This window comes from Erpetoichthys calabaricus, chromosome 1 (genome assembly GCF_900747795.2).
Source record: "Erpetoichthys calabaricus chromosome 1, fErpCal1.3, whole genome shotgun sequence".
NCBI classification, from domain to species: domain Eukaryota; kingdom Metazoa; phylum Chordata; class Cladistia; order Polypteriformes; family Polypteridae; genus Erpetoichthys; species Erpetoichthys calabaricus.
The window spans coordinates 294,237,446-294,251,762 of record NC_041394.2 but is presented as its reverse complement, the minus strand read 5'-3'; the positions used below and the strand labels follow the sequence as shown (position 1 = coordinate 294,251,762).

Sequence of the window (14,317 nt, the reverse complement as noted above, 5' to 3'; positions counted from 1 at the left end):
TTTCTATATTTCATATTCTGCCTGAAGCTTCTAGGTGCTTTATTTTCCTCACTGTAAACAATATCTGCCATTACTGTTGTATTGTACTTTGAATTGTTTTTGCGTAAATAATTAAAAAGATAAACATGCCCAGTTCTTGTCTGACATGGAACTGGAGTGTACATTACCACAAAAAGGAAAGACCCTTATTTTACACAAATACCAATATTAGCAAATGTGATAAACTAATTTCAATGTAAACTAAAATGTTGCAAGCAATAGTGAGCAAGGACTTGTTGAATATTATTGATTGTATTCATTGCTGCAATACAACAAAATGCTTCTCGTTTTGTGGCTTTTATCCTATTACTGAACACATTTCCGCAAGCTAATATGGTGTAATTATTAAATATAAACATGTATAGTATTCTCGTCTAAAGTATACTGTAGTTAAAACTATTACAAGTGTTGACCCTGACGCAGTGAGTAGTAAGTTTTAATGCTGCGTCTTCTTGCACCTACCTATTTATATTTACTTCCCAAATTATACTACGGTGTGTGTAACTTCTTAATCCCGATAAAAGTAAATGGTTAATTAAAAGCAGACAATTATGTCATATTCTGCTATTCTCCCTAAGCAGACTTGCGGAAATACTGTAATGTTCGTGTCCCCAAGGATAACTTTTACATTAATGCAACTAAACCTCAAATTACGAAGGATTTTAAAATTAGATGCTGACCTGGAAAGACATATTCAGAAACGTTCAACGTTTTCTTTCACCTTTACCTGTCGCCAGTATGCCGTCAACACGTTTAAAAGGAAAGCCGTACGGATTAGTACTTCACTTGCGCGTTAATTCATTACTACTAATGAGGACAGAAGCGAGGCTTGCGGGGCTGGCGTGCGTAACTGATGCCTAAGCCCAGCAAGCCTCGCTTCCGTCCTCACCCGGAAGACCATCTGTGGAATCTTATTTCTAGGCAGGGTTGCCAAGTACGCGGACTTCTGTTTCCTTTCCCAACGTCAGCACTAATAATATTTCGCTATTCGCCTGTAAAAACTTTTTACAGTAACTATATTGTCAAAAAACCCCACTTATAAAGCTAGACATCTCAAACTATTAATTTCCAGTGACACATACTTGTAGCCCATCAAACTTCAAAAAATGTGCATATCGTTTTAAAATATTATCGGACCTCGGCATGTACCACCTCTAACAGTCATATATAAGAGGGGACATTTTCATTTATTAATATGTCATTTGCTGTTATGTTTTTTCAATGAGTGTATCTGATGGGTTATTATACTCAACCTTAAGTCCGAAAGCTTTAGCTCGGCCTTGACTTTGCCTGTCGTGTCCCAGTAATAATTGGCAGACAACTAACCAATTGCCTTGTAGTATTCTTTTTTCTACGCCCAGTTTACCACATGATTGGATATATTTACATATGTCAGCCCCTCAGTAACCTCCTCCCACAGCCTTCTATATTTTCTTCCCCCCTATCAAGAGGGTTGGCCTTATTTTTGGGCTTATTGGAAACGTCGATTGGACGGGTTTTTGTGGTTGTATTAAGCTACTCGGCTCATAGGCCGGCTGCTGCTGTTTAGGGGGGCTTGTGCCGTGATGGACCCCAGTGGCGAGGGGGTTCTCTCCCTGTGTTGTCCTTAACGAAACCCTCTTTGTGTGGGCAGGATCTACTCATTCGCGGGGTGACGAAAGAAGGAAAGGACGGCACAATGAGATGATACCAATAGCGGATGCTTCATTTCAGATCCAAGATACTTTGTTGTAAATCACACCATGGCTGGGATAATCAAGAAACAAATTCTGAAGCACCTGTCCAGGTCAGTAACGGCAGTTGTTGACTTGTGAGCCTAATTGCGAGTGAGTGTTGCCCGGCGCGCCAAATGACATCCCCGACTTGTGTGCGCTTGTCTGACTGGAGTCTTCACTGAAGGGTTGAGGATGCTTTTCCGCCGCAAAGACGCTCTAGGCTTAACACTAGAAGAGTGTTGTCCGAATCGCTGACTGGTCTAAGATGATTTTTTTTCTATTCAAGTGAAACATGTCCATTGGTTTGTGCAGCGAATTAAATATAATAGGTAAAATGCCAGGTGACGTTAGGCAAACGAGTTCCCTTTTCTCGGTACAAGGATCGTTTTCTGGTAACTTAAGTAAAGTGTTGGAGGGTAAGCATCAAGCATCCCCAGTGCTGTTTACCACCGGCGGAGCGTGAGAGTGGCGAGAGCATCCTTTAGGCTCGTTAGACGCTTTGGGTATCGCGCCCCTCTTTCGAGCTGACACGTCCGCGTTTTACCAGCGCCCCGCCCGCTGACTGTCCCCTGTTCGTAATTGAGGGCTGCACTGCCTGTCCTGGTTTTGTGATCGGAGCCAGTTAGCTGAAGGCAGCCGCCTTGTGCAATGGGGTAAGCCCAAAGAACGTGCTATTGATAAGAATAATAAAAAAAAATCACCCTGAGATCAAAGTCCTTTCCAATGCTCTCTGGATTAATTGTTTTAGCCATCTTTGTGGAAAAGCAAATACACGTAATCTTTCGAAACCTCAAATCATTTGGCAAAGTGCACATTGTACGCTTTGCACAATTATTTATTGCATACAAATCATCCGTTAACAGCGGAAATATTTTTCCCTTCCTACTTTTTACTTTTACGATTTCCTCAGCAGTCACTGGCCTTGAACTTCTGATTGAATAGACTTTATAAACATCTTAATTTCCATTTACAACAAATAAAAACATCCGCGTTCAACCTGCATTAGGTTTCCTTTTCTCACCTCCCAGCTTCACCTCTTCACTGCCCATTCTTCTGGTCTCTTTCTTCCATTGAATCGTCCGCACCTTTAAGGGTCTGTACCCTTAATTTTACCTCTGTCAGCTTCCAGGTTCTCTTATTCTTCACCTCACTGCCATACATACACCATGCAGCTATTCATATGGATACTACAGGGAGGATTCTGGAGGGCCCTACAGTAACTGGCAAGTTTTTATCACTCACTTAACTAGTAGCTAATTATCGTTGTTTATTGGATACACTACTTTTGCTTTCATTTCAGTTGATGTGTTTTTAAGATTTAGAAGCCTTGCATTTTTTTTGAAAGAAAAACACAAAGGCCAGAGAGGTACTGATCCGCTGCAGTTCCCAAAAATTTTTGAGAGTGCTTTCAGAAAAATAAACAGTTTTGGAAATGTGTACTGTTTTGGGGGAAAAAGATTTGGGATCTTAAAAAGGTCAATTACCATTGAAAGCAATAAAATTGGTTCTATTAAGAGCAATAATTGGCTACCAGTTAAGAAAGTGGCTTAGAATGAAAACTGGCTGTCCAGGATCTGAGTTTGACACTCCTAAATTAGAGATTCAGTGGTACTTAAGTTCAGTCGTGAAGGGCTATAGTGGCTGCAGTTTCTTCACTGGGAGACAGTTATTGCTGCTGAAACGATTACAGTATTGTTGTTCCATTTTTATGCTTTTAGTTCACTCACTTCTTAAAATTCCAAAACCCTCAATTGCTTAGCACTACTATGTTTTTTGTCTAAAATACAAAGATTAGTCTCCATTTTAATCTTTCATCAACACCACCCTGCTTTTTCAACTCAAGGAATCAGAGACTTTGAAAACGAGATCTATACCCATATACTTCTGAAAATGCAGCCTCAGTGTTGTAATGTGGTTGGGTCAAAACTAATCACACTCTGATTTACTTGTGTTTATTACATAGCCCTTTCCTAACTGGATCTTGCTCATTAAAACGTCTCATTCGCTGATTGGTCACCCTTCATGGAAGAAACCCATATTCCAACAAAGTGGTCATAGAAGAGTTGCTTTCCATGGTGCTTGATGTGTTATCTACACACTATTATCTAAATTGCGTTTTTGTACAGTTAGAATGCTGCATACATAGGCAAAAGGTAAATAATTTACCCTTGCAGTTTTCCTATAAATCTTGTGGCTGGTGACATTACCAACCCTTCAAGGATTTTTCTGAAGATGCACACATGCCCAGTTTAGCCATGTATGTCTATATCATGCATATGTATTTTGAATCATTTTAATGTGGACAGAGATGCTTTTTTATTTTATTTACTGTTTTACGTTTACTTTATGATACAACTGGTTAAATTTCTTTTGGCTTTCCAATTGGAGTACAGGCAGGTCAAGTGATTTGCTCATGGTCACACTTTTGCAAACAACGTGAACACACTAGTATGTACAGAGATTATTTTTGCTTAAAAATGCCGCTTACACTTACTTAATCAGTTACATTCATTGTTTTAATTGCTTATTGTATTCCTGAAAATCTGCCAGTTAACAGATGTAGAAGACAGTGGAGCCAGCAGTTCACCAACTAACTTGGTCTTATTTATAATTGTATCTGATCATTGTGAAGTATCCTGTTTAATAACATACTTGGAAAGAATTGCAAAAAAAAAGGTGAAGGACATAGAATTAATAATCTGTGTCATGCCCCAATCATTTGCATGATATTCTTAGCAACTAAAAATGTACAATATAAGAATGACCTGACTTGACAATATTAAAGCTGTGAGTAGCCACATACTTACTGTAAATAACATGTTCCTTTATAAGAAATGACTTGCTTCTAATTAAAAATTTGGGTTGTGACAAAACTCTACAGACCTCCGGTATTTGAAATTGATACCCCTGTTTAAGAGGCACCTTTGGAAGTCTTAATGGGTTACAGCTCACAGAATTTGTATAATATATGTCATACAGTGGTGTGAAAAACTATTTGCCCCCTTCCTGATTTCTTATTCTTTTGCATGTTTGTCACACAAAATGTTTCTGATCATCAAACACATTTAACCATTAGTCAAATATAACACAAGTAGACACAAAATGCAGTTTGTAAATGGTGGTTTTTATTATTTAGGGAGAAAAAAAAAATCCAAACCTACATGGCCCTGTGTGAAAAAGTAATTGCCCCCTGAACCTAATAACTGGTTGGGCCACCCTTAGCAGCAATAACTGCAATCAAGCGTTTGCGATAACTTGCAATGAGTCTTTTACAACGCTCTGGAGGAATTTTGGCCCACTCATCTTTGCAAAATTGTTGTAATTCAGCTTTATTTGAGGGTTTTCTAGCATGAACCGCCTTTTTAAGGTCATGCCATAGCATCTCAATTGGATTCAGGTCAGGACTTTGACTAGGCCACTCCAAAGTCTTCATTTTGTTTTTCTTCAGCCATTCAGAGGTGGATTTGCTGGTGTGTTTTGGGTCATTGTCCTGTTGCAGCACCCAAGATCGCTTCAGCTTGAGTTGACGAACAGATGGCCGGACATTCTCCTTCAGGATTTTTTGGTAGACAGTAGAATTCATGGTTCCATCTATCACAGCAAGCCTTCCAGGTCCTGAAGCAGCAAAAACAACCCCAGACCATCACACTACCACCACCATATTTTACTGTTGGTATGATGTTCTTTTTCTGAAATGCTGTGTTCCTTTTACGCCAGATGTAACGGGACATTTGCCTTCCAAAAAGTTCAACTTTTGACTCATCAGTCCACAAGGTATTTTCCCAAAAGTCTTGGCAATCATTGAGATGTTTCTTAGCAAAATTGAGACGAGCCCTAATGTTCTTTTTGCTTAACAGTGGTTTGCGTCTTGGAAATCTGCCATGCAGGCCGTTTTTGCCCAGTCTCTTTCTTATGGTGGAGTCGTGAACGCTGACCTTAATTGAGGCAAGTGAGGCCTGCAGTTCTTTAGACGTTGTCCTGGGGTCTTTTGTGACCTCTCGGATGAGTCGTCTCTGCGCTCTTGGGGTAATTTTGGTCGGCCGGCCACTCCTGGGAAGGTTCACCACTGTTCCATGTTTTTGCCATTTGTGGATAATGGCTCTCACTGTGGTTCGCTGGAGTCCCAAAGCTTTAGAAATGGCTTTATAACCTTTACCAGACTGATAGATCTCAGTTACTTCTGTTCTCATTTGTTCCTGAATTTCTTTGGATCTTGGCATGATGTCTAGCTTTTGAGGTGCTTTTGGTCTACTTCTCTGTGTCAGGCAGCTCCTATTTAAGTGATTTCTTGATTGAAACAGGTGTGGCAGTAATCAGGCCTGGGGGTGGCTACGGAAATTGAACTCAGGTGTGATACACCACAGTTAGGTTATTTTTTAACAAGGGGGCAATTACTTTTTCACACAGGGCCATGTAGGTTTGGATTTTTTTTCTCCCTAAATAATAAAAACCATCATTTAAAAACTGCATTTTGTGTTTACTTGTGTTATATTTGACTAATGGTTAAATGTGTTTGATGATCAGAAACATTTTGTGTGACAAACATGCAAAAGAATAAGAAATCAGGAAGGGGGCAAATAGTTTTTCACACAACTGTATGTTGGTACCCACAATTTTTAACAAGTATAAATAATAAGTACAGCTCACACCTCTGTCCACATTCACAACCTAAAAAACAAAAAACATATTTTTGCTGTGCTGTTTTATTGTTTTAATAGACTGGAGCCGAGTTCAGAGATTGTTCTTGCCTTGCACCAGTCATGGTAGGATATAATATAGTTTGTGTGACCCTGAATTGGAATAAGGACATTTGAAAATAGGTGGTATTCATTAAAAAGTCTCCACAAAAATTCTTAATCATTTATATCTGTTTTTCTCATTTGCTTCAATAACAACAACAACATTTATTTCTATAGCACATTTTCATACAAACAATGTAGCTCAAAGTGCTTTACATGACGAAGAAAAAGAAAAAAGACAAAATAAATAATTAAAATTAGGGAACACTAATTAACATAGAGAAAATAGTCCATTTTTATTTTATAGTTAAGTCCACAGAAAGTCTTTTAACAAGATGTTGCACAAAATACACAAGCATTTAATTCAAACCATCCTAAGGTACAAAAAAGATAACACAGCAAAGCTGTGGGCAAAAAAATCCTTGATGCACACTTGGCAGTGTGGCATAGTGGTTAGGGTGGTGTACTGTTAATCAAACAAATAAAATGGTATAGTGCCTTATTAAAGGGAGCATCATCTGTAAGTGTGTTACATGTTCATTACAGTTCAACAGTTTAAAGTTTCACTTTTCCACCCAGTGTCTTGTCTTTGTTGTACCAAGATGGGCCGAGACCATGTCTGAACCTGAGTGTATCAGGAATACATTTGTACTGCTACAAAAACTGTAAAGATTTTGTGAGCTCACGACTATTAGGAAATTTGGAACTGTGCCAAGAAGTTATGAGGAGGTTGTGTAATCTGTCATCCCCTGTGATTCTTAGTCATGTAATCTGATATCCTTAAGGCAGGCGTGCTCACTGTCTTGACAGTGCATACTATATTGCTGGATAAAATGACAGGTCTATAAAGGGTTTGAGGCCTCCAAAATGATCGTAAGCAGGCTAGGAAACTTCTCTGGCCAACGTGGCTCAGAAACCCACCTGCTGGCTTTTGGTTAGCAGGCCCCAAAAAGGGTATCTGACTTAAAAGTGATCATGACTTGTAAAAGATTATTGCTTCAATGCAGTCCATAGTGTGGTGCCCTCAGGGAGGCGGCTGTGAAGAGCGATGTTTTGCAAAATGCAGAACTCCATCTTCACAGATAACTCTCCAAAGTCCAAACTGCTAAAAGATTTGTAAGATGGCATAAGTATTTGTGATCAACCAAACAATCAATACAATTCACCACCTGAGCCACACCTACAATAGCTCCTGATTGAACGAAAAGTACCCTGGAGTATGAGCTTAAAGAAAGTACCAGGAAAGCCTACCAGGAACTACAAATGGCCCGAGTTCTTGTGGTGGGAATACTGCAAAAGATCCTGAGTTTCTAAAAGTTCCTGAGGTGGAAAAGCACCAAGTGTTCCACTGGGTGGTTTTCTTGCTCAGACCTTCAGATAAATAGAGGATGAAGCCAATAGCAGTGATGTAAGTCTTTCCCACCTCCTAGGCCTCCATCCACAAAGTACATGGAATGGACTTGCATTTATAGATTCTGTACATAAATAAAAAGCTAATCGAAAAATAAATATGAAAAATAATAATTCAAACATGACAAAAAACATGAAATATACCAATTAGGATTGTTATGTAACAATGCCACTGACCTAGTCTCTTGTCCATAATGCATAGTCTTTTCTATTTGGTGGTAGTATGTGTAGGTGCTGTTAGCAGTTTGAAGTCAAATGTTATTTCTACTATGTATATTTTTGTTTGGCTGATTTTAGGGCTGGGAGGTGTCAAAAAAGACATAGTGGATGGTGGGCACCTAATCACTGCCTTTCAGAACAACATAACTACCTGGTGACAATCCAAATGAGTCATTTTCAAATAGATAGGTAGATACTTTATTAATCCTCAAGGGGAAATTCACATACTCCAGCAGCAGCATATTGATAAAAACAATATTAATTAAAGAGTGATAAAAATGCAGTGCAAGTTAAAAAATGCAAGGTGGAGAGTACGAGGCAGGTATAACAGTCAATAACATTGTATAATGTTACCGTTTACCAACGGTGGAATTGAAGAGCTGCATAGTGTGGGGGAGGAACGATCTCCTCAGTCTGTCAGTGGAGCAGGACAGTGACAGCAATCTATCACTGAAGCTGCTCCTCTGTCTGGAGATGATACTGTTCAGTGGATGCAGTGGATTCTCCATAATTGATAGGAGTGTGCTCAGTGCCCGTCGCTCTGCCACGGATGTCAAACTGTCCAGCTCCATGCCTACAATAGAGGCTGCCTTCCTCACCAGTTTGTCCAGGGGTGAGGCGTCCCTCTTCTTTATACTGCCTCCCCAACACACCACTGCGTAGAAGAGGGCGCTCGCCACAACCGTCTGATAGAACATCTGCAGCATCTTATTGCAGATGTTGAAGGACGCCAGCCTTCTAAGGAAGTGCACAGAGCATCAGTATTGGCAGTCCAGTCCAATTAATCATCCAGCTGCACTCCCAGGTATTTATAGGTCTGTACCCTCAGCACACAGTCACCTCTGATAATCACGGGGTCCGATTATCAATGACTCAATGTGCAGGATTATTATATTAGAAGAATACCCCTTCAGCATTTATTTGAAAGGAGACATTGTGTGATTTTTTTTTTTTTTTTTAAATGAACACCATCCATCAGTTTATCAAAAATGTAAGCTAATGCCTACTACTAGCCAAGGCTGGTGATTTATTCTTTTTATATTTTGTGAACACATTGTAAAGGCTGCAAAAGACATGTACTGTAGTTCTCAGAATATATTTATGATACACTAAGCACAGTGTCTTCCAGGAGTATTCAAACCATTGACCAATTCAGTAATTTTACTTAATATCAGTTTTATATTTTTGTCTCTATGATATTATTATTTCAAAGCACTGAGATTAAAAATTAATTTTTTTTGGATGTGATTGTTTTAAGCGCAACAGGATTTATTTCTGTTGCATATTTTCATGCAAATGATGTAGCTCAAAGTGCTTTACAAGATGTCAATGAAATAGTTACATGCAAAGAAAAACAAATTAAAATGAGATGAGAATAATAATTTATAAATAGCATACAAAAATAAATAATGCACATTTATAAAATAGATATATAATTAAGAGACATGGAGTCCTTAAATATAGAATTATTTTTTAAAGCCTCTAAATAGCAATCCAATGATATGATCAGTTGGCAAAAGAGGCAAAACAAAATCTGTAGGGGTTCCACCACAAAAGACCACTCAACCCCCACCGTACATTCTGCCTAACATAAATGTTCTTAAGTATTTTTATTGCTTTTTTTTAAAGCAATTCTATGCATATCTAAGTATAGAATTTATTATGCATTATAATTATGTAATATGCATTTATTAAGGGTAGAATTAAAATGTAGCTATGAAAAAAAGCCAAATTAAAAAAGTGAGTTTTTTGGAGTCTTCTTAAAGTAATCCACAGTGTTAGTTAGCCTGGCATATCTCTATAGGTATTGTATTGGTAAGTATTTTAGATTTGTGGTGCATAACAGCAAAGGCCTGCCTCACCACTTCTTTTAGATTAGATTAGGTAAACATAATTAATCCCATGGGAAAATTCAAATGCTTTATGCTTGGCTCTTGAAATATTAAGCAGACTGCTATTAGAAGATCTTAGGTTACCTGTTGGAATGTAGGGGGATAGACTTTCCAAAATAAATGAACCAGCAAGATTAGTTAAAGCTTTATATATACCACTAGTTGTATCCATCCATCCATCCATTTTCCAACCCGCTGAATCCGAACACAGGGTCACGGGGGTCTGCTGGAGCCAATCCCAGCCAACACAGGGCACAAGGCAGGGAACCAATCCTGGGCAGGGTGCCAACCACTAGTTGTATTTTAAAGTTAATTCTAAAAGACACGGGTAACCAATGAAATGATGCTAAGAGTGGTGAGATGTGCTCAGATTTTGTTTTTCAGCCTAGATTCTTACTGCTGCATTCTGGATTTACTGCAACCGATTTATGTCTTTCTTAGGTAGTCCAGTTGTTTTTAGTCGACTAAAAACAATAGCATGAATTAATTTCTAAGCATATTGCAGTGTTATAAGAAATCTAACTTTTGTAATATTCCTGAAATTGAATAATGCAGCCATATTAATATGTTAATATATGATTTAAAGTTCAGGTCAGAGTCCATGATTACACTTAATTTTTTTACTTCCTCCTTGACTTTTAATGCTAAGGGATCAAGTTTATTTCAAACACACTCATTATTTCAATTTTTACTAAAGATTAAGGTTTCATTTTTTTGTTATTTAGCTTGAGGAAATTACTACTCATTCATTCATAAATAGAAGACAGACATTGGGTCAGAGAAACCAGAGTGCCAGGGTCATCAGGTGCTATAAAGTTGCAAGTCATCTGCATAGTTATGGTAGCTCACCTTGTGTTCTGAGATAATCTGGCCTAATGGGAGCATATAAATTGAAAGTAACACCAGGCCCAGATTAGATCCTTGTGGTATGCAGTATATAATACCATTGATCTCTGAACTACAATCATCCCAACTAACAAAGAATTTTCTACCTCTTATATGAGACTGAAACCAATTTAAGACACTGCCCAAGAGACGGTGTGGATAAAAACCCTGCAATTAAAGGATTCATTCTTCAAGTTCTGAATTACAAAGAAGTTTACGATGATATCAGAAAAAAAGCATAAATTAGTGAAAGGATACAAAGCAATATCCAGGCAGTTGGATGTCCCAGTGGTTGTTGTCAGTTCAATTATTAGAAGTGGAAACCATTTTGAACTTCTCTCAAAACCTTCTGTGCAAACAAGAGAGAGACTTGTGACAGAAGCCAACAGATAAGCCAACAATCACTTTGAAGGAGCTACAGAATTCAGTAGCAGACACCAAGTTCCATCTGTTAACCATATCAGCAGCTCTGTATAAATCTGGCTTGTATAAAATGGCGCTCCAAAAGAAGAACCATGTGAAAGCATGTTTTTGGTTTACCAAAATGCATGAGAGTGACCCAGGCAAATGTTGCTAGGGAACGTGTTTCAATCTGCAAATAAAAATGTGTAAAAGTCCAGACCTTGGAGTGGCCCATGGAAAAAAGGTGACATCAAGTTCTTGATGTCAATTGGATTGAGAATCTATGGTGTACAAGCGTCATCTGGATAACCTGAGCAACATGGAGCAAATCTGCCTAGACGAATGGGCCAAATAATCCATTCTTAAACAGTATGCAAAGCTGGTCTATACTTACCCCAACAGATAAAGCTGTTTTTTTCCACAAGAGAAAGCTGTACAAAATTTTAAAGTGTATACTGAATACGCAAGCAGCATATTTCCTTTTTTCCTTAAAGTTTTTTTGTAATATAAAATAATGTTGCATTGAGTATTTGTGAGTTTTCGTCTTTTAAAATACAAATATAACAGAAAACAGATATTAATGGTAGGATTTGTTGTTAGGTAAAATTTTGTGAACTGTCAGAATACTTTCTCAGGGTTCTGCAAAGACTTTCCAGTAGGTTTGCTCCTCACCCTGTGAGTTTCTAAGAATTGCTAGCAACAGGATAACCTGTAAACCAACATTGGTCTGCTTGTAAAACAAAAACATTTGAGCAGTGCAGCTGTGTGTCAAGTAACAACTTTGTAGTATTTTAATTAAAATGCAAATCCATGCCTTTTCACATCCCTTTACTCCATCCGGTTGGTGTTTTGCTCTCTTCTCATGAGGACAGGTTCTTTCCAGCTGGTGAGGTATTTGCCAGGTTGAACAAAGGTTAACACAGTGTTTTGTTTGCTGCTATGAAAGAGGCTGTAGTTGTTGCAGTGCTGTATTAAGACTTCATTATATCTCATTTTTTAAAATTTCTTTGCACCAACTTCTTCATGCACAATGTTGTAGCAGATTACAGCGGGTTCAAAATTATTTTGTAAGTTTGCCAACTCATTCCGGATGCAACAAGCATGTTGCCCATTAGCTGGCTTCACTCCAGGGACTTCTTGTTAAATACCAAATCATCTCCAAACTTCTGTTGCTAATTTATAAAGATGTAAATTCACACACCTCAGAGTACAAATTGTCACTGCTTAATCCCAATGAATCTGAGCTGTGATGGCAATCCTCTTAACTCTTTTTTTCACATTTTATGTCTTCTACTGTCTTTTAGATCTCTCCCTGTGGCTTAGATCCCTCAGGCTGACAGTATTTAAGTCTTTTATAAGTTACCGATGGCTCTGCTAAGCTGTTGGTCAGTTCGTTCTTAACTGTCTGCTGTATGTTATGGACAATCAGCTTATTGTTTCATATTCTGGCCTGACACATTGAATCCCTGTCTTGTGATGGCGTTGTCTGAAAGAAGCTATTTTAAAAAATGGAATAAGTAACTTGTTCAGTCAGATTTATTGTTACATACTTTTAATTGTTCTGTTATACACAGCCTTAGTAACTTTCACATCTAGATTATACGAGAAAAGAAAAATCATGACTATTAACAGGATACACTTAAGACATAAGAACATAAGAAATTTGACAAACAAGGACCCCAGTCAGACCATCAAGCCCGTTTGTTTAGCTAATAGCTAAGCTGTCTCAATGTTTTTCCATATGTTTTTTAAAGGTTGTCCAGGTTTCTAGCATGTGTTGGTAGTATGGCCCAGATTCCCCCAACTCTTTGAGTAAAGAAATGCTTCCTGGCTTTTGTCTTTATTGCAGTTCCCCTTAATTTCCACCTGTGTTCTCATGTTTATGATTAACCATTACGTTGAGAGAATTCTGCTAGCTCTACTTTATAAATGACTTTGAGAATTTTGAAGTCCTGGGTTAGGTTCCCATGTATCCCAGACAACTGCTGAAGGCCTGTGCGTTGTAGCTGGGGAGTCCTCTACAGCGCATCTTCAAGCTGAGCCTGGAACAGGGGAGAGTCCCGAGGCTTTGGAAAACATCCTGCATCACCCCAGTCCCAAAGGTATCACGTCCTAGTGAGCTGAATGACTTCTGGCCTGTCGCTATGACGTCGCATGTGATGAAAACCATGGAGCAGCTGCTGCTTCACCATCTGAGGCCACAGGTCCGCCACGCCCTTGACCCTCTGCAGTTCACATACCAGGAGAAGGTGGGAGCGGAGGATGCCATCATCTACATGCTACACTGATCCCTCTCCCACTTGGACAGAGGCAGTGGTGCTGTAAGAATTATGTTTCTAGACTTTTCTAGCGCCTTCAACACCATCCAACCTCTGCTCCTTAGGGACAAGCTGACAGAGATGGGAGTAGATTTATACCTGGTGGCATGGATTGTGGACTATCTTAAAGAAAGACCTCAGTATGTGCGTCTCGGAAACTGCAAGTCTGACATTGTGGTCAGCAACACAGGAGCGACGCAGGGGACTGTACTTTCTCCGGTCCTGTTCAGCCTATATACATCGGACTTCCAATATAACTCGGAGTCCTGAAATTGGCCCCAGCTTCCCCATAACCCTTTGTGTTTAAAAAATGGATGAATGGATATGCATTCGATTTCAAAATGCACTGTTTTTTTTCTGATTTTCTCCTAAGAATTTAAAGAATTTAAATGCCTTGAGCATGGGAAAGGTGCCATATAAATAAAATGTGTTATTCTTTGATGTAGCATTTGTTTGAGCTCTTTCCTGATCAGAACTGTGGAGATGAGCTGTGGATGGGCCTGTTGTTTTAAAATGTGATACCATTAAGGAGTAGTAGGCCATGCTGTGAAGAGAATCCCCGGGAGACTGGGAGGGGTTATGGCACTGTAGGAGGAAGCCTGCAATATTCCCGAGTACAGTGGAGGGCAGGGACTGACATTCAAAAGAGAGACAGCAAGGCCCTAGAGAACTGATGGAAGAGCAAAATTGTAAATTAA

At 38.9% G+C, this 14,317-nt stretch overlaps 1 protein-coding gene across 1 annotated transcript in view; it reads left to right on the top strand.

Moving 5' to 3' along the window:
- Positions 1-1,465: 1,465 nt before the first annotated feature.
- The window catches only part of bltp3b (bridge-like lipid transfer protein family member 3B), a 243,416-nt gene continuing 230,564 nt past the window's right edge, over positions 1,466-14,317 (top strand). The window contains exon 1 of the mRNA XM_028816858.2: positions 1,466-1,825. Within this exon, the coding sequence (XP_028672691.1) occupies positions 1,782-1,825 (44 nt within the window). The 5' untranslated portion in view covers positions 1,466-1,781. The remainder of the gene's footprint in view (positions 1,826-14,317) is intronic.